At 43.2% G+C, this 21,061-nt stretch overlaps 1 protein-coding gene across 1 annotated transcript in view; it reads right to left on the bottom strand.

Moving 5' to 3' along the window:
- HECW1 (HECT, C2 and WW domain containing E3 ubiquitin protein ligase 1) overlaps nucleotides 1-21,061 on the bottom strand; it is a 436,908-nt gene that overhangs the window by 106,581 nt on the left and 309,266 nt on the right. Inside the window, exons 11-15 of the mRNA XM_004708163.4 lie at nucleotides 20,610-21,039; nucleotides 15,972-16,073; nucleotides 12,142-12,292; nucleotides 3,362-3,507; nucleotides 1,037-1,158 (exon numbers count right to left, since the gene is read on the bottom strand). Of these exons, the coding sequence (XP_004708220.2) occupies nucleotides 1,037-1,158; nucleotides 3,362-3,507; nucleotides 12,142-12,292; nucleotides 15,972-16,073; nucleotides 20,610-21,039 (951 nt within the window). The remainder of the gene's footprint in view (nucleotides 1-1,036; nucleotides 1,159-3,361; nucleotides 3,508-12,141; nucleotides 12,293-15,971; nucleotides 16,074-20,609; nucleotides 21,040-21,061) is intronic.

Raw genomic sequence — 21,061 nt, 5'->3', positions numbered from 1 at the left:
AGAGACAGTTCTTCCTAAAATAAGCCTGACCTGCAAGGGCAATGCCTCACGTGCTTGCTGGTTCCCTGTTACTTATGGAAGCATATCCAGACTCCTCATTATGACCTTGCTCCTTACTCCGCCAGCCCTCCACCCAGCGTGACCATCACCCATCCTCCAGCCACACAGGACTCCTCACAGCTTAAAACATGTCCATTCTTCCACCTGGAACTTCGTCTCCACCCATGCTCAACCTTACAGACTCAATCCTGCGGATTTCTCTCCCTTCCTGTATCTGCCTTTGTTTCCTTCCCCTGGGTGTTAAGACTTTACGTTTCCCCCATATTCCGTTCCTACATCAGTTCACTCAGGCTCTGCCCTATCAAGTTGGACTGAGCTGCTTATTTGTTGCTCTGCAGAATGAGAGGCTCCTACACTGATCTGTGTTTATGGGCCTGGCATTTAGGCCTGTGCTCGAACTGCAGAAAATGTTTGTCGAAGGGAAGAATGAATGAATGCCGCAAGACCATGCTATTGCTTTCTTGGAAACTGCCAAAGAGGGAAATGAAACCCAAACCCGAGCCAGAACCCAAAAAGTGACACGTGTGACATCAAATAAAACGTGACTTAATCTCGATAGTGGAGAAACGATTTAATTGAAGAGAAAACGTGGCTATTTTTCTAGGAGAAATTAATTTTTTAAATGTCAGAGTGAAAGTTATTTTGGGAAGTGGATCAGACTGAAAAGAATATGACAACCTATTAATCTTGTTCCTTTAATACGTTTCAATCAAAAGAACACACATATTTGTCTCCAAAACCTTTTCCCTGACATTCACTCATTTGCGCCTAACAAAAACAAAACAATCCAGCCTTTTAAAGTTTTTTTTTTAGGGAAGTCACAGATAGAGTAACGAGTAGACCAAGCTGCCCTTTCTTTTCCCTTTTTTGCCCCAGGTTAGATGCTCCCTTCTCTGATCTACCATATGACTTTGCAAAGAGGGGCTCTGGGTCAGGAGGCGAGCAGGCCAGGCCCCCTCTGTTTGGTAGCACTCACATAATTGGCATGCAGAACGGTGAAGAACTCGGGGTTGGTGATGAACTTGACAGCTGGGGACTGCAGCAGCAAGGTGATCTTTTGTGAATTGACGGGAGAAAGTGACCCTTCTCTCCTCAGATCTGGACAAAGCAAAGCAAAAAGACAGACTGCATTAGAACACGTTGTTTTCAAACACAGGCTTGCTCTCCCCACGTGGGCGGCACACATGCCTTCACACACATGGTCAGAACGGACCATGGTTATCAAAGGGACAGGTGCCGTGTAACTTTACGGTGTGTCCGTTTCAAGAACAATTATTCCTGAAGTGTGTCTTGGCATAACTTCAGTTAGGCTTCAGCATAAAATGACTGTGAGGATGGCCCAGTGTCGCCATGAGTTGGAATGAACCCGACAGCACCTATAAACAACTCCATCCTAAGACCATTTTCTTCTTGTCTCGACAAGTTGCTAATGTTGACTAATCATACCTAGGGTGGATTTTTTTTTTTTTTTTTGCACAAATGGTTACCATTCTTCCCCTCTATGTATCCAAATCTATTTGCCAGGTGACTTTGAATTGGCTGACCTGTGCCTTGCTCGAATCAATAGAATATAGCACGAGTCAGGTCCCGGCCTAGGCTGTGGGTGTTTGTGTGTTTTCACCCACTCCTTGGGACCTGCTACCACCAGGAGAAAGCTTGGGCTAGCTTGCTGGAAGCTGACAAGCCGCACGAGTAGGGATCAGTCAGCCCACAGCCCATTTCATAGCTGATCCAAGACAAATGTGTGAGGTGGCAGAGTCCAGAGGAAATGCCCAGTTGAGCTCAGCTCAAATAGCCAACTTGCTGAATGATGTGGGAAATAAACCCCAAACCAAGCCATTTGTTGTAGAGTTGACTTCAATTACATGTCAGAGCCTTGGGTTTCTAATAACTATAATTTTTAGGACGTGGATTGCCAGGCCTTTCTTCTTGGGTATCTCTGAGTGAATTCAAACTACCAACCTTTTGTTTAGTACCCCGAGATTAATCATTTGCATCACCCAAGGATTCCTTGATAGAAAAAAAAAGATGCTTATTTTTGACCAACATATGAAAGGGCTTCGAGGTTTGTGATGAAATTCCATAATTTCATTATATTTTAATTTCATTTTCACAAGAACTCCTTTTAGCTCCCTTGTAGCTCTCTCAAAATAGAACAAAGAAATGACTAAGAGTAAAACCTAAACTAGTAAGTTTAGTTACTTAGTGGGTCCTACTGAAATAGAGTAGAAGTAAGAGATTATTGGTAGTAATGTGCATGTATGCTTGAAAAATTACATGGGCATGTCCAATATCCTGCATTATCACAGATAGCTAAGGCCTGCTAAAAAGAAAATCACAGTGCCTTTTTGCTTAGACTCTGTCTTTGTGCTTTGAAGTCTGATGCCAGTTAAGTAAATTTACAAATAAAGTGAATGACTATGATATCACAGTGATCATTTTATATCAATACTGGCAAAAAACAGGAAGCAAGTGTCCTCTATCATTGGAATATCCTCACCTTATTTCTTGGTCAAGCACAGTAGGCTTACTGGTTTGCACCCTCCTGACCAGTCCCTTGGTGCAAGCCTACTGTGCTTGACCAAGAATTGGCCTCAGATGGTATAGATAGGCACCAGTCTTGGCAAACCTGCTTCCCTACAAGGTTGTTCCCTCAAAGCCCAGCCCAAATTCAAACACCTTCCATAGAGGTGATTCCAACTCGAGCGACCCCGGACGAGGTTTCCAATACTGTCAGTCTTTACAGAAGCAGGTTGCCTCTCTTTTCTGATGGGACCAACTGTTGGGTTTGAATGACTCAAAGTGCCACCAGGGCTCATTGCTATTCCTTTAGGGGAGGTTATATTTTATTCTAAAAACAAACAAGTAATTATTCCTAGTGTGGTCATGTAGTGCCTTTGAAAGCAGTCATTGACTTCTTTGTGTGTCTTTTGTTTAAAAGTCGAAAATCTGTAAGACACAACAAATATATATAATTAGCAAGAAATTAGAAGTCACAGAAAGTTGCCTTGATGCTAAGTACTGAGGTAAACCGAGTCCAAGTCCCCCGAATTCATTTATGTCTCTGTCGACAGACTCGTAAAGCCATGGCAGTCGCTTCCTAACTCTGATGGGACACAGTGATCTTTGTGCTTATCCCTGGTAGGGTCTTGCCTCTCTCTCTACGCTTTGGTCCTATGTCCATTCCATTGCTCTCTTTACTCTTGACTGCAGGCCTATCCCATGAAGCAGAGGGAGGGGCATTCGTGATTTCATTCATCCATCTGGGGTGCTATCTGGGGACCCTTCCTTCCTCCAGTACCCAAGGTTGACTGAGAAGATTCAGCCTCAGAGTCACTTCCAGCGCCGCCACCTCCGCCTCCTCCTGCTGGGACTTGCTCACAACTTTGGCTTCCAGAATCTTCCTCAGACCTCTCTGTGGCAATGGTTCGTTGGATATTTTGATACCTATGAATCAGAAAATGTAAAGACATGAGTTAACTGTGGCTTGTTCACTACTTTGGGGGTTAGCCTCTGAATCAAATAGGTCAAGAAATCTGTAAAGAATTGAGAATTGTCTTGAATGTCAGGGGAAAAAAATGTTTTAAAATTCCCACAGGTAGGTAAAGCATCTAGCAAGAAAAGTGACTTCTTTGTTTTGTTGAACTTGGGTGGGTTTAAGTACGGCAATTTCTTTTTGGTACACTTCATTTTTAGAGCAATCATCACATGGTAGTCTTTTTAAAATCAACACAAACAGCAATTAATCATACTAAGGAGACTGTGCCCTGGATTGAGTGAAATGGGGATACGTCTAAGACCAACATCTACATTAATATTATAAGACTTTAAATTAGAATAATAATTCTACTACTTATTTTCATTTGTCAGGCAATTGATATGGTCGGGCAGAAGTTGTGGATATATCACACGCTAAAAGCATGCTGGCAGATAAATGACTCTGTTGCACTTAAGCAAAGACTCTGGTACTTTTCTTCTCCAGGGGTTTATTCAGTTAGTGAACCAGCCAGTCTCCCAGTCAAGTATCGATGAAATGTTTTCTAACGCTTACAGAGAGCAGCGTGATAAAAGAAGGAAACATGGAAATGGTCAATAGATTCCTGCTACTTGGATCAACAATCAGCATTGAGACATCTAATGACATTTTGCACTGGGAAAACCTGCCACAAGCAAAAGGCTGCTTTAAAGTTCCAGCGAGCAAAGAAGTTACTTTGATGGCCAAGGGCTGACATGGTCTTTCCCATGGCCTCATATGGATGAAAAAGCTGGATCGTGAAGAAAAAAGACAGAAGAAGAAAACATGCATTTGAACTGTAGTATTGACAAAGAAGGCTGAATATGCCTTGGACTTCCCAAAACAAAACAGACAAATCAATCTTAGAAGAAATGCAGCCCAATACTCTTGAGAAACAAGGGTAGAGAGACTTGGGGTCTCTTACTGTGAGCACATCATCAAGAAAGACCGGTCACGATGAAGGAATAATAGCACGTTTGGTGAAGCAGGTCGGTAAAAGTGAAGAGGACCTGCATTGAGGTGTACTGCCACAGTCGGTATCGCAATGGACTGTCACCTGGCCCTCAGTCTGAAGAAGGCACAGAACCAGGCACTTCCTTCTGTGACACGTAAGGTGGCGCTGCGTCGGAGCCGACAGCTGGACGGTGACTGGCAACATCAACAGCAGCAACAAGCCCATTGTTGGTCTTTCGGATTGAAGACAAGAGGATATGACATTTACCTTCGAATGCACACTCACGATGGAACGAATTCATTTAAAAAATCTAACTTCAGTTGATCATTGATAATAACAATATCTATTACATTTTCTGCTTGCTGGATAATTATTTGTGAAAACATGCTTAATGAATTCTGGTCATTCTGAAAACATCAGAGTTAATTTTGGAAACAATTTTGTACTGAGTCCTATTTGAACTGGCATAATACTAAGCCTTGGGTTTGTGGAGAGGAGGAGTTGGAAAAGATAGTATGATACTATGTAAGAAGTTATGAATTATACTAGAGGATGTTATAGAGGGTGTGGGATGGGTCCTAATCCCATTGGAGAAGTATCTTATAAAAGATGAGAATGCAAATATAGACAAATGGCGAACGGTCATGTTATACTGAAGGCAAAGTCAGCGGCCTCGTAAGGGACAGGGAGAATTGCTGACAGCCCCCTGCAGGAGATGTACGAAGCCGCTTTGAACCCTCAGACAAGAAATCAACACGATGAATACTAATTTGAATTGTAGACTCCAGAGGTGTAAAATGAAATTTTTCTGTTCTTTTAAGCCCCTCCCCGCCCCCTTGTTTGGATAGTTTGTTACGCTATCCCTTGGGAACTAAAACAACTGAAAACCAGACTATCCCAGAATGATAGAGGAAGAAACGGTGATGGTGTGGAAAATTGTTGGCAGGGGTGTGGGTGGGGGTGGGTGGGCAGGTTAGTTCACAGAGCATGTGGTGTTCCTTGTTAAGTCTGAATAATGAGGTGACAGATACCAAGTGGACGTCTGCATGAGGAACTGCTCTGTAATGGGAACTTGTTGCACAACCGTAAAAGCTTGACAGTGTTCTGTGTTCAGGAAGTGACTGGGTTTTAACATGGTCACTGCCACCCTCCACACTCGCTCACACCCTGCTGGGGCTCACTTTGCACTTGTTGGTGGGCTTCTCGTGCAGACAAATGTTTTGTTCTTAACCATTCACTTCTAATTAAAAAAATTCTTTCATGCAAGACAAAAATATTATTCTGTAGGGTTTTGAGACCATGCTTATTGTAGTTATCTTCTGTTAATGGTAGACTATTGAAAATTGACCCTGGGGGGAACAGAGAGGAGAGAGAGAGCGAGCGAAAGAGAACAGCAGCCTGGCCCACCAAGCTTTAAGGCCAACATGCCCGCTCAGAGCGGCCAATGCACAGAGAGAACCTTAGAGTCGACCTCACCATGAGACACGATGTCCCCTGGATGGCCCCTGACTGACCCACAGTGCTCCAGGGGGCAACACCACCACCAGAGACACAGTGGGGGGATTGTGTCCCCTCTGACCAGCCCACACCGGGGTGTCACACAAAGGGAGTGCAACAGAGCAGCAAGGGAAGCAAAGCAACAGACTCCCCAAGGTATTCTGAACATAGACGTCAGACTCGGGGGCAGGGCTGGGGCTGCAGCAGACCCCATCGGAAAACATTCACAAGGGTCAGCAGACCGGCCTGAAACTATTCATAGGCTACTATTTTTTTCTTTCTTTTTTTCATGTCTACCTATTTAAGATAGGCAGGATAAATAACCCTGAGGAGAAAACAACGGGACCGATGGTTCCAGGGGGTCAGGGGAGAGGAGGAGGTGGTGGAAAGGGAGGGGGGAGCCAACAAACCCAGGGACAAGGGAACAACAGGAGATCTAAAATCGATGGTGAGGATGGTATAGAATGACTGGTGGGGTTTGATGAAGTGCAGTGTAGCTGAGAGGAAGTACATAGAGCCGAATGGAGGTCGAACATGATAGTGTAACAGGAGGAAAGTAAAAGGAACTAGAGGAAAGAACTAGGAGGCAAAAGGCGTTTATAGAGGTATAAACATAGGCATGTACATGCATAAATATATTAATATATAGTGATAGGGATATGGGTTTATGTACATATAGTTAAAGGTTAAGTACTAAGGTTGCAGACAGACATTGGGCCTCTATTTAAGTCCTCCCTTAATGCAAGAACACTTTGTTCTAATAACCTGGCATTCTGTGATGCCCACCTTTCTGACACGATCACTGAAGACAAATGGCTGCATAAGCTAATGTGGTAAAGAAAGCTGATGGTGCCCAGCTATTACAAGATATAGTGTCTGGGGTCTTAAAGACTTGAAGTTAAACAAGTGGCCGTCTAGCAGAGAAGCAACAAAGCCCACATGGAAGAAGCACACTAACCTGTGTGATCATGAGGTATCGACGGGTCAGGTATCAGGCATCAGAAGACCCAAAACAAACCACCATTTCGATGCGAACAAGGGGGTATGGAATGGAGACCCAAAGCCCATGTCCAGACAATGGGACATCCCTCACAGAAGGGTCACAACAAACCTGCCAGGTGCTGTACAGCACCGAAGGAACACACAACATTGCTCTAGTTCTTTAATGGTGCCCCCACTATCATGACCCCAGTTCTAACTAACAAATCCAGTGAGACCAGAGCATGTACACTGGTGCAGATAAGAGCTCTCGACACATGGAATCCAGTACAGAAAAAACCCTCAGGAACAATAATGAGAGTAGTAATACCATGAGAGTAGGGGGAAGGTGGGAGGAGAAGGGGGAGAAAGGGGGAACCAATTGAAATGATTGACGTAAACCCCCCTTATCCCTACCCACCCCCCTCAGGGGGACAAACGACAGAAATGTGGGTGAGGGAGACAGAGGATGGCGTAAAATATGAAAATACAAATAATTTATAAATGATCAAGGGTCACGAGGATGGGAGGATGGGGGAGGGAGAAGAAAAAAGATGAGCTGATACTAAGGGCTCAAATAGAAAGAAAATGTTTTGAAAATGAAGATGGCAACCTATGTACAAATGTGCTTGATACATGATATTTGGGTTCTTATAAGAGCTGTAAGAGCCCCCAATAAAGTGATTTGTTAAAATCAAAACAAACAAACAAAAAACCCTAAAATTGACCCTGGTAATATAACTCTCTCACTTACCCCCAGAAATCTGGAAGATAGCTATCTGGCTAACTGATGGGAAGAAATTTCTATCCATGCCCATTGCAAAGGTAGGTGAACCAACGGATACAAAACTTACCAAACAATATCATTAATATCACATGCAAATAAAATTGTGCTGGAGGTAATTTAAAAAATAGTTGCAGCTGTATATTGACAAGGAATTACCATAAATTCAAGCTAGAATCATTAGAGGATGTGGGACAAGAGGTTTCATTTCTGACATCAGATGGATCTTGACTGAAAGCGAAGAATACCAGAAAGATGTGTACTAGTGTTTTATTGACTATGCAGTGGTGTTTGGCTTTGTGGATCATGGCAACCTATGGATAACATTGCAAAGAATGAGCATTCCATTTAATTGTGCTCCTTTGAAACCTGTCCATAGATCAAGAGGTAACCATTCAAACAAGTAAGGGAACATGGAATGGTTTAAAATCAGGAAAAGTGGGCATCAGGGTTGTATCCTTTCACTATACTTACTCAATCTGTATGCTAAGCAAATAATCTGAGAAGGATTTGAAGAAGAAGGCAGCATCAGAGATGGAAAAAGACTTGTTACTAACCTGTAGCATGCAGATGACACAACCTTGTTTGCTGAATGTGAGGTGGACTCGAAGCGCTAAGTGATGAAAATCAGAGACTATAGTTTTCCGTTTAGATTAAAAATAAATGTAAAGAAAACCAACATCCTCACAAATGAACTAATGAGCAACATTATGATAAATGGAGGAAGATTGAAGTTGTTAAAGGTCTAATTTTACTTAGATTCTCAATCAATGCTCATAGAAGCAGCAGTCAAAAAACAAGTATTGCATTGGGCATATTTGCTGCAAAAATACCTCTTTAAAATCTTAAAAAGCAAAGCTGTTACTTTGAAGACTAAGGTGTGCCTAACCCGAGTCACGGTATTTTCAATGGCCTTATATACATGAGAAGACTGGACAATGAATAAGGAAGAACAAAGAAGAATCAATGCATTTAAGATAAGGTTTTGGTGAAGAATATTAAGTATACCACGGACTACAGAAGATTGAAAGAATAGCCTGAATACTCCTTAGAATCGAGGAAGGGGAGACTTGGTCTCATCTACTTTGGCAATGTCCCCAATCCTGGGAGAAGGATAGCATGCTTGATGAAGAATACTCACTGCTCCTGAGTCAATGCTGGCTCACAGAGGACCTATAGGACAGTGTAGTACTGCACCTTTGGGTTGCTGATGCTATAAATCTTTATGGGAACAAAACCCTTCATTTTTCTTGCAAAGAAGGGTTGGTGGATTCAAACTGCTGACCTTGTGGTTACTAGGCCAATATTAAACCTCTGTGCCACTAGGGCTCCTTAGATCAAGCATAGCATCATTGAAAAGGAGAAATACCCTCAATGTGAAGGGTTGACATGGTGGTTGCAACAATGGACACAAACCTAGTAATGAAGTGCAGATGGCACAAGACTAGACAGTGCTTTCCCCCGATGTACAGAGGGTTACTGTGAATGCTAAAGGATTTGAGGGCACCTACCCTGAGAAAAATGGGAATTCCCAAACAGTTCATTGTGATCATGCTAAACCTATACATGGATCAAGAGGCAGTTGTGCGACTATAACCCCGGGATTGCCTTCTCACCAAACTTATGCAATCTGTATGCTGAGCAAATACTCCGAGAAGCTGGACTATATGAAGAAGAACATTGCCTCAGGACTGGAGGAAGGCTTATTAACAGCTTTTGATAGGCAGATGACACAGCCGGGCTTGCTGAAAGTGAGCTGAAGTGCTGCTGAAGAGCAAGAACCACATCCTTCAGTTTGGAGGACGACTCAATGTAAAGAAAACACAAATCTCACACCCGGTCTATTAGATAGCGTCAATCTTCTCCACACGTATGGTGCTCTCAAGAATATCATTTTGCTTGGATTCACAATCACTGCTCATGGAAGCAGCAGGAAAAAGATGAAAGGACACACCCATTGCATCGGGTAAATCTTCATCTCTGGATAAGGTCCCTGTGAGTCAGAAGGGCCTCAGAGGCACGCAGCAATAGCAACAACATGGCTGCAACAATCAAGCCAAATCTTTGCAATACCTTAAATGCTTCGAAGTCATAAGCAAAGATAACTATCAAAAATCTTGAATACTTATCTAGACGTTATCTGACTTGCCCTAGTAGGATTTTTCACAAGAAAGAAGCACTTTCTCAAATTGTTAAACTCCTTTCTGTTTATGTACAGACGGTCACCGCAATGTAACTTCTTCTTCAGCAAAGCCTAGCAGTCTCTCCTGGCATGTTCAGCTCCACTGGAGGGCACGTGATTTTACATATCGAAGGCTGAAAAACCTCGTTAGAGGTCTCGCTCAAGATGAAATTGGCCTCATTTTTGTATTATACAACCATTTTTATATTATACCACCAGTGTGTAGGTGATAGACCATGAATTTTCATGGATGCTTTTTTTGCCCTAGGTCACAGTGTTTCCTGTGATTCTACATGTGTATTTATACACACACATACTCTCTCACACACAGATATATATAAATTATTAATTTCAAACATTGTATATATGATTTTAAACAGCACCTCTCATAAATGTAGCCTGATGATCATCTTCCCTATTTCTTAGTCTGCTAAACAAGTCCAGATTATATGTTCTGGCAAAAGAGAGCTTGTCTATGGAATCTCAACCTGGTGTCTATAGGAAATGAATTTGCCGGTATCCTCTCCATTATTCGTTAAAGCGGTTTTGTCTCAGTCACCATGAAAGGATTCCCATGGATTCTGGGTGTGTTTACATCTAATAATCTGTTATCACAAGTTCTTCATCTAATAAGGTTTGTTTTTGTAGGGACGATGACAGAGCACTGCATTGCCAATGACAGTCATTTACAGTTCTTGTTACTTAAGCATTGGATTGTTGTTGTTGTTGTGTACCAACTCACAGTGACCATACAGGACAACGTAGAACAGCCTCACAGTGTTTTCAAGCCTGTAATCTTTATAGGAAGGAGGTTTGGTAGGGCAGTGGTTATGTGTTGGGCTGTTAATTACAAGGTCAGTGGCTCAAACCTAGTAGCCATTTCAGGGGAAAGACACGGCTCTTGGCTCCTGTAAAGATGTACAGTCTCAGAGACCTAAGGGGCAGTGCTATGCCATGCTTTAGGGTCCCTAGGAGTTGGGATTGATGCAATTACAGCAGAGGTTGGTGTTTGGGTTGGGATCTTTATGAGAGCAGATCAACTGATCTTTTCTCCTGTGGAGTCACTGGATGGGTTTGAACTGCTGGCCTTCTGGTTAGCAGTTGAGTATTTCTGAGGAAGAAAATGCAAGGAAACATTTCTAAATGTTCAAGCAATGAAAGAATGCTTTGGTGATTTTCACCTGCAGTCTTATTTTTGTTGATGTGTTTTTAGTAGGATGTAAGTTGCCCATTTATCTTCTCCCTGGTTGAGCCAGTTACTCCATGGGACATGTGTTATCACACAAACCCTCAGTTTTCTATTCTAATCCCACTCAACTCATCCTCTAGCTTTCTAGTACCTGACAATCAGACAAGGTGGCATGTGGATGCAATTACAATTGAAGCTAAGCCTATAGTTTACGTTCCTGACAATGGAAAGAGTCTTAAACTCATCAACTTGGCCTTAAAGAAGCAAGATGTAGGAGGTGAGGTTTGCTGCAAGCTTAAAGCCTGGGAGATAATTTTTGGGTTCACCTGCAGGTTAAAAACACAAAACAACTTTACAAGTTCATTATTGAGGTTCTAGGGCTTAGACAAACCAATTTTCTGAGAATAATTTTTAAACATTTCGTTTTCTAAAATGAAATGTTTAGAAAATGATTGTTTCTTAGCATATAACAATTTGGGGGTCAGGATAGATGGTGATTTGTGATCATTTTTCTCCAAGCAGCTTTTAGTATTCGTATAGAATTGACATCTTCAACATTCTTAACTGTTCATGCTTTGAGCTCAGTAATAATCTGAGGATGAAAATGGGCTGGTCTTAAGGAAAAAATGTGCATCCGTATATAATTTTGCATATAGTCTCTGGAGAGTTGATGGAGCACTGGCACCATCAGTGAGCACCCTGGAGCCCGATGAGCCCTCGGTTAAGGAATCCTGTGTTTGAGCCTGGGCTGTTAAGGACACAGGGCTTCTTATCCTTCAATGGCCTTTTAAGCTAAGCTTTTCTCCAGCCAGCAAAGTCTAACTTTACCAATCCAAGCACCTTCAATCAACAGGGTTTTTTGAAGGTAGCCCCTTTCAAGTCTCTTTATACAATCTGGACATGAGACTGTAAGAGGACATTTCTATATTTTCATTCCCTTCTCACTGTGGTTCATAGAACTCATTGCACACTGATCACCAACCGCCTGTTGAGTTGCTCCATCTGCTGGATGGACCCTGATCTCCGCATCCCGTCAGGCGTGGCTGCCGCTGTAGGACGCTGCCAGGTAGTCGTGCGGTTCACGTGGTCCACATAAAAGACCCGCCCATGGCTGTCAATTCGAGCTTCCCAGTCTGGTTCGGAATAAAAAGGGGGGTAAAAATCAAGGACAAACGATGGACCTATGTTCAATAGACATCATTCCAGGTCTTCTGCAGGTAGAACTCACCTATGGCTCCCTCTGATCCTGAGGGAGGGAAGAAGGGGCCTGCTGCAGCCAGAACCGTGGCTGGGCAGCCAGTCCCCGAGGAGGGCCTTTTAGGTTAGTTGTTGCCTTTGGATACCAGCCAAATTACCCGCCATGCCTTCTGAAGGATGGGTTTGAGACCAGTCACCTTAAAAAAACCTTACTGAACGCAGGTGATCTAGTAGGTCATTTCAAACATGAATTGCGGTTCCTTGAATAGGACCTACATTAGAATTGTTATGATTTCTTAAGAGAAAGTCTGGTGTTGATTTATTTTTTTCTTTCTTAAAAAATGTACACTGTAGCTGCCCATTTTAGTGACTGCTAGAGTGGCCGCTGAACTCTGGGGAAGTCCTCCAGCAGGAGCTGCCCTTGTGCAGCAGGAGAATCCCGTTTGCTGCGTCTAATTGAGGGGAGTAGGTTCTAGGGAGGGACTAACAGTACTCATGGGATTCAAACCCAGCTTTCTGACACACTGTACGAACACCATCATTGTTGTTAGGTGCCATCCCGCGGCTTTTTGACTAGTGACAACCTCATCTGACAGGGTCAAACTGTACTATGGGGATGGCTAGGCTCTTATATGTAGGGAACAGAGCCTCAGGTCTTTTTCCTGAGATGCCTCTGGGTCGACTCAAATGACAGACCTTTCAGTTAGTGGCTGAGGGCTTACCCGTTGTACCACCAGGGCTCTTGATGAGCAACTCTAGATGACCTTGTTTAGTTCTTAGCAATCCTAATTTATGTCCCTTTCTCTCAATGGAAGGATTTGATATTGAGGGACGGAAACTGTCTTTTTGATATAAACTGTGACCTCACAGTAGATATTCCAAAAGATTTACCTAGCTGTTACTGCCAAGTAGCCCTTGACCCAAACAAAACACATCAAATAGCGACTGTTAATAAACTGGTAAAAATACCTTGTTGCTGAATATAAGCATCCTAAACAGTAGAGGGAGCCCAAGATAAAGATAAGTTCCTTGCTTCCCAAATTAAACTGAACCGATTATCAGTAAAAGGCGGAAGCACGATGATGCACTACGTGATGCACGCAGGGTGCTGAGTAGTATGCATGGCAAAGCCTTCCGAATGGACAGCGCTGGAAGTAATGCTTATGTTTCTGAGCGTACGATAGGAAAGAGCAAGGTTTACTATCCAGAAAAAGGTTACGCTTTTAGAGTCTTCATATGAAAATGTGGTGGAAATAACAGCATCGTGATGTGGCTATGCTGGAAACACAATGCATTCGACTAAAGCAAACAAAGCGGAAGGAAGGAGACCGCTCAGCCTTTGACGTGAGAGAGGCAGTAGCTCTGGGAGCAGGCCGGATATTTAAAATTCTGTTGAAAATGATCATCCAGGTAATGACATAGCAACTCTCTCTCCTTTTTCTTTCTTTTTAACCAACACAATCAACACTTAATGTCTTTGGTCCACTTGGGGGTGTGTGTGCATATAGATCTTCCTGTTTGTGAACATAATAGCATGGCTTATCGGACATGGACCTCACGAATTGAGGGAACTTTTAGATAGTCCTGCTGTCAGCTTCTAGTTGTAAATCTTAGCTCATTGGTAAAATGTCTTTTTAAAAGTGCACGATTCAGAAAACTGAAACGGCTATTGCTGAGTCTTCTTTGACTCGTGAAGACCCCAGGTGTGGCCTATCTGGATGGACTTGACCTCCAATCTCTCAGTTAGGAGCTAGGCAAGTTAGCCATTGATACCAGTAGGGCCTCCTACGTAATCAATTTTGACCTGACAAATTAGACATTTCAAAGGATCCGAAATGGATTTTACCAAAAGCAATTGGACATTCTTTTATTTTGCTTGCAACACAATTGTTATCAAACAAAGAATGAATGCTCATCTTTGCAGAATATCATTCTAGTCAGTTGAACTAAACAAGCTGTTTCACAGTTACTATGCACTGGGGACGATGCCAGGCCCTGAGGTTGCAGATCTGCAGAAGACATGTCCTGCCCTCCAGGTGCCGACAAAAAAAGCAAGAACACCTTCAAAATCAAAGCTTGACCTTGATAAATTCTCAGGGGGTGGTAGGGACAGAAAAACTTAGAGAGTGGAGCAACAACGATAGTAGTTTTTCTCCACAGGTTTCAATATTCCAAATCGCTCAAGGAAAAATGATAGAATGTTCACAGAGAAAGACTCTTTCATCAATGTGTCAAGTATTTGTAATGCTTAGTAACTCACATATCCTTATAAATATTCAGAAAGCCATCGCTTACTATAATTTGAGATTGTGCACCTGTTTTCTGGGTTGCTTTGGAAAAAATTTACCTTCGTGCATTTTATAAGCCATATGAACAAAATTCCAAACTAGAGCTTCTGGTTTTTTCATTTACCAATGGATTTGACATTGTGATGCCTTAGCTTTGTCTAAGTAGACATCTGTAAATGACACTTTTTCAAGAATGGGGGATGGCCCTGATAAAGAAAAAAGTGTCCTTTCTACTTATCTCATGCATTAAAGAAGTTCATTGTTTTTCCATAGGTTAAAGTTACATAGGGAAAAGAGTAGCTTTCATCCAAAAAAATGTCCTATTACCAAGAACAGATGGATTAAGAAATAAATGTTTCTTGTTCTGAAAACTCTGACTGTTTAATGTAAGCACAAGGAAAAGATTATAGAGACCCATTGGTTGCCGGCATCCTAGAAAGATTGCAGTTGTAAAACTATCAAATTTGAAAGGTCACCTTTGCTTGAAAAGTAAGTATAAACTACAGCAGGGATGTTCTCGAATTCATAAGTGCATGTCGTCTTAAGTGAATATATAATGTCTGTGGTATAAGGTCCTCCTTACACGTTTATTATAATGGAGAAAGAGAAGGTCAATGCTGGAAGAAATTTTTCAGATTGCTTAGTCCAAACCTAACATTTAGCAGAGGAGGTGAAATAAAGTTTTATTTTACAAATGGGAATACTTGAGTTCCTGAGAGATTAAATGCTTTTTCTAAGTTTAGATAACTAGTTATCTGTTTATTGCACACTAAGTCATGGGGGGAACCATAATACTGAATTCTATTCCTAAAGAGGATATTTCACTTGGCATCCTTTAAGAACTGCAGAAGAAACCCGTGGAACCTGTGGGCTGTGCCTCATGGATTCAAGCTCTAGTAAGATAAAACGGCAAGTGCATGTGTTCTGATGGGTTAACATCAACTTGTTATATGGAGATGGTTGGTACATAACAGATCCAGTGGAGAACAACGGGATTATTCTATCTGAAAGCACAGACTTCTAAACATAAAATAGTCAAACCTAGGACTTGAGGGTTATAGTTGGCAAGGGCTAGTCGGTCTTGCAAATAAATGCTCCCTGTTTCTGAAGTTGAGAGACATGGAAGACATTGGGTTATCTCTTCAAGATCATGTATTGAAACCATTTATCAAAAGACACTATTCATAGCAGGCACTGTATTGGTTTTAGATAACAGTGCAAGGTGTGGAGTTGGGGAAGAGTTGAGATGTTTGTCAACAAATTCATACTGACCTGTTGAGACTCGATAGGAAGAGTTAAGACACAGATGTTACAAACTAAAGCTTACTTGGTGGAAGAGGCTCATCGATTGTTGGGTAGTGATGATGTTCAGGCCTCAAGGAAGGAAGTTGTCTGACTGGCTGGGAATTATGGAGTATAGGACATTCACCTATGGACAAGATAGTCAAGACATTTAGATTCATTTATTGCTATGGCAACTCATTAAAAAAAAAAGTATGACTGTAAAACAGACTACAACAAGAAACAATTCTCCACAGTCATGGTCACTCATAAGAGAGAGGATTATTTAAAGGGGAAAAAAAATCCAGAGAGAAAATGTAAATGTTTCATGACCACCCAGACACCAATATGCAGATCCGTATCAGGTTTTGTAACTACCTGGGTTTTCTTAATGGGAAAGTGGTGTCAGAAAGCTACATACGAGAAAACTAGCAGAGCCTGACTTGGCCCAGTGAAGCAGCCACGCCTAGGCAATGCTGACAAGATCCTGTAAGAGGATTTACCACAGTGTGGTTGTACTGTACTAAATTACAGCTCCTGATTTGGTTAAGTTTCACAAGAGGGCTGCCAAGAGGGCTTGCAGATTTTCATTTGTAATGAAACTTTTGATTGGTGCCTTTCCGAGATGGGAGTTAAGGAGCTGGTATGCTCAGGCTATCAAAAACCTGCAATGTGGAGGCCAGGGGTTGGGGTGGGAATCCAAGGTGTTATCAGACAGAGTGACTGTCCCCTTTGAGGAGGATTTAATCAGACAAGCCGAAAAGAAAGGACAAGAGACAAAGAAAGTAGATCGAGGAGGAAAGCTTGAAACACAGAAATGGAATAGAAGGAGGAAGAAACAGACATAGGGACATTTTTGAAATGGATCTTATATTCACAGAAGACATGACTCACATTATTACCCTGTTTTCCAGTCCACTCTCCTGGCTACCTCATATAACAGAAGGAAACATTTTCAATCCTGTGCCAGACTTACATTGAACTAGAACCCTGTTCTAAAAGGGTGTTCTTATTTTATGGTGTCCCTTGGCCCTGGGAAGAAAATACTGTGTGTGTGTGTGTGTGTGTGTGTAAGGGAGCTCTGTGGCTGGAGGGCCAGGCCCTAGCTAGGTCTTTGGGTCACACAATCCGAGATCATCGTTTTGGAGTAGTTACAGGTCCAGGCTGCCTACGAGACTCCAGACAGACTGGTGGGTTTCCTCCTAGCCTCTCATGATCCCTGTTTCCTTGCAATAGCCCCTACTGGTCACTGGCCAATAAGAAGGCCTTCTCTCTTGCCTATATTTCTATGAGTGCTATAAGTACGTGGTACAACTTCCCTTGGGTCAAAAATGAAAGGAATTGCACAAAGCAGTGGTTTCTATCTTTGTAGGATCACAAATTAAGAATTTTCCCTAGAATAGAATAGGGAAAAGATGATTTCTTCTTACTCTGTCTCAGAGTCAGATTCTAGAGCCATGGAACTGATGAGAAATAAAAATAAATTAATAAGGAAGAGAGCGTGATGGGTTTAATTTGGCAGTTTATTTCTTAATGCTGACTAACAAGTGGAATGTGGAATGTGAAATATTATAACTTCTTGTGTGAACATTTAGGTGCCCCCTCAAATCCTTGGGGTTCTCTGAGACCCGAATGAAAATTAAGGAAGCTACCTGTCATACCCTCAGCTCATTGTAGACAGACTTCTGCTTCCAACCTTGCTTAAGAGAGCCCTCTCATGTTTGTTTTGAGAAGTGTTTAGTATCAGAAATGAAAACAAAACCCAAACATGGTTCAGTTGTTATGTCACCAGCTGCTGCATTTATTATTATTATTTTTTTAAAGACCAAACTTACCTCGTGGTAATGAATTCAACTAATCAGGTAAATTACTCCTTCAAGCTAATGAAAACAATATTGTCATTTGCTCGGGGTTAATAGAGCAGACCCCACCTACTTTTGAAACCCAAGCCAAGGCAATGATGTGACCGACACACCTCAGCCACCTGAATGGATGGAGCATGCAAGCAAGCGGGTTCGGCGAAAAGACACTGTCCCACAAAAGCACCCCTTGCCACAGACACAAAGCAGGTGTTCACACCGGCAAGAACATTTGAGAAGGAAACTTATTCCTCAGGCTCAACATATGGGAGGGTCTTTTAGGTTCTGTTCTGCTTATAGAGAATAGATCAAATTTCCGAGCAAGAAGGACAGGTCAGCTAGACCGTCTTAAAGCAAAGTGATTGACATCTAATGATATCAAGTTTTTTTTTCTCCTTGAACAGCGCAGTGCAGGAAAATGTAAATTCAAACGATTGCTTTGGATGATTTCCTTAAAAGTCAGCCTCAGTGCTTATCTGCCTGGAAAAACCCAGTAAAACAAAAGTGCATCAGCTAACAGAGCTTGGGGGCTCAGGAGGCGAGAGGCAGAATGCTTTATTGATCTTATCTCATGTAACCCTTCCAATAACTTGTGAGGTAAGTTCTACAATACTAATTATTTGATACATGAGGAAACTGAGGCACAAAAGGCATCAGGGAACTGAGCTAAGGTATCATTGGTAGGGAATGGGAGGACTGATCTCATAACCACAACATCATTATACTGTTCTCATTAGACTTTTAGGATTTTAAAAAAAAGAAGCCCAAAACTATTTTAATTTGAGATTAAACAGAGGAGGGCTATAGACAGGGAAGGGGAGCAAACGATGGGTAACAAAGGCTTCTTGCATAAATCGCTGATGACATATTTCTATGTGGGCGTGCATACAAGGAGTCTACCTTTGTTAACCTAGCCCAGTTTAAATAGGGAAAAAACTCCCAATTTAAAGAAGTCACAATAAGGAGTTGGGGGTGGGGGGCATAGATTTCAGAAGAAGAGGACACCCACATAAGCATCTATCAGGATGGTTATGTCGAAGCCCTGCTTTCTTTTGAGTCAATGCTATTAGAAATCCTGGCGCTAAGTGAAGGATGAATCCACAACACATTCCCTATGAGCTCAGCAACCCATCACTGCGGCAGGTAAAAAAAAGTACCTGTGAGGTCCTGGGCGCACAGGTGGCTGGTCTAAATGAACGCCATGCTCTGCCAGAATTTTTCTTGTTTCCCATTGTTAACCACCAGAGTCAAGCATGTAGGCATGTGTTAACTATTTCTGTGTTTGCAGCCTACAGAATGCAGGAACTTAGAAATCTGCATACCGACTCCCACTCTGAGCCTCAATCTCATTCCTGCTACTCTCTACTGAACTGCCACCTCCGTAAGGGCACAAACCATCTCCAGGTTTGTCAAATACACTTTTATATATGTTCAATTAATCACGTGTGGGCTCTACCCACTTGGCTGCCCAGTGGAAAACAAAACAAAAATCCATCTCCATCAATAGATCACACCTCCTAGCAATCCCATAGTGGGCTTCTGAGACCCAGGAGCTTTGGGGTGGCAGACAGCTTCATCTTCCTCCCGCAGAGTGACCGTGGGTTTGTACCAACAACCTGGTGGCTATCGCCCAAGACCTAACCACAGGTTAGCAAGCTGCAAATCAGGGCTGCTGCCTGTTCCTCAGTGCCCACAAGTGACAAAGTGAAAAACACAAAACCCCACAAAAAACAACTAGCCTTTGGTTTGGGCAAGAACAGATGCTTGATTTAGCCGTGTCTTCCTTTGCGTGCTGTACCTCATCTGACAAGAGCAAAGAAGGTGCTCAAAACACGCTTAGACCAAGGGACTTTTCCGTCCCAGTTTTACTCCTCTTGGGTACCCATCCATAACCACTATCGCTATCTTTTCTCCTGCGTCTAAAATGTCACATTGGCCAAGGTTAAGTATTTTTAAAGCCTTTTTTTTTTAATGTTCTCTTTAGTTCCAGTTCAAAAACTGTGTAGGTGCCAGGTATGTAAGTGCTGAGAATTAAAACATAAAAACAAAACAAAAACACAACACACTTCTGGCCCTCAGTGAGCTTACAATCTAAAGATAATACCATGACATTTTGTTTGGATGTAAACTTATACAGTGGGACAACACATGATTCGGGGGGCTATTTTCTTCTTGCAAATGATTGGACTTGTTCATAAAATGATGTGGCTTTTCTTACCTTCCCCCCTGGGGCCCCGCCCCCTTCTCTCCCTGTCACTTGACTGGAAAATGATTCCCAGGCCTGGCTAAAGAAATACAAATCAATTTAATGTAGGCATCCACACGCACGCTTAAGAAGAAAGGCTGGTTAAAATACAGAACACATCTTAAATTGAAGCTGGCACTTTTGAAGGAAAGTGATTTAGGAACGGGCGGCATTCTTTTCTTCCATCACACAAAACAAAATAATAAACAACGAACCCAGCAGGGAGAGTTGGCCGACCAAACCGGGCCATTCCTGAGACGAGGTCAGATACTTGACTAATAGGGTTGCAAGGCACCCTAACGGGCCCTGCGGATTAGTTAAAACCACCAGAAAAACACACAAACATGTACACCTTCCCATTCGACTCCGTGTAATTCTTGAGGCCTATCAGGGGTGTGACGGGGCGCCGGCTAGCTACAGTCAACGTTACATAAATACACAGAGACACATGCACACATACGTGTGTGTACAAGACAGGCATGCCCGGTGGCCCTGAGTCACCCAGACCCCACCCCTCTGCGGTGCTTTCCTCTTGCAGGTGGGACCCGCGGGGTCCCCCTTGGCGGCTCTAAGGGCTAACCTTCTCTGCGGTGGCTTGGCCCTGCCACCGGGGACTCCAGCCCATCCGCGGTTCGGGCGCCGGGGCCAGCCAGCTCGTCCGGCCACTGGCCTGGGCCGTTGGGGGCGTCGGGGTCCAGCTCAGGGCTCTGCACCGAGTCCGGCACGGACTCGAAGGCGCTGTTCTCCTCGTCGTCGTCCTCCTGCGAGGAGAACACGGTGCTCTCGGAGACCTTGGCGCTGTCCACCGAGGAGAAGCGGGCGTGGCTGGCGAAGCGGTGGCCGCCTGGGTGGCACGAGGGGCTGTAGCACGAGGGGCTGTAGCAGGAGCTGCTGTAGCACGAGGGGCTGTAGCACGACGAGCTGTAGCCCGACGCGTCGCAGCCCTCGCAGCAGTGCTCGCCGCCGGGCCGCGGGCTCCAGTCGCTCTCGCTGCCCGTGCTGGGGGGCGCCTCGCCGCCGGACCCCGGGCCG

The sequence above is a fragment of the Echinops telfairi genome, unplaced genomic scaffold, assembly GCF_000313985.2.
Source record: "Echinops telfairi isolate 266 unplaced genomic scaffold, ASM31398v2 ScPeMD7_7;HRSCAF=31, whole genome shotgun sequence".
Taxonomy (NCBI): domain Eukaryota; kingdom Metazoa; phylum Chordata; class Mammalia; order Afrosoricida; family Tenrecidae; genus Echinops; species Echinops telfairi.
The sequence above is the reverse complement of the archived record's forward strand: the minus strand, read 5'-3'. Positions and strand labels throughout refer to the sequence as shown.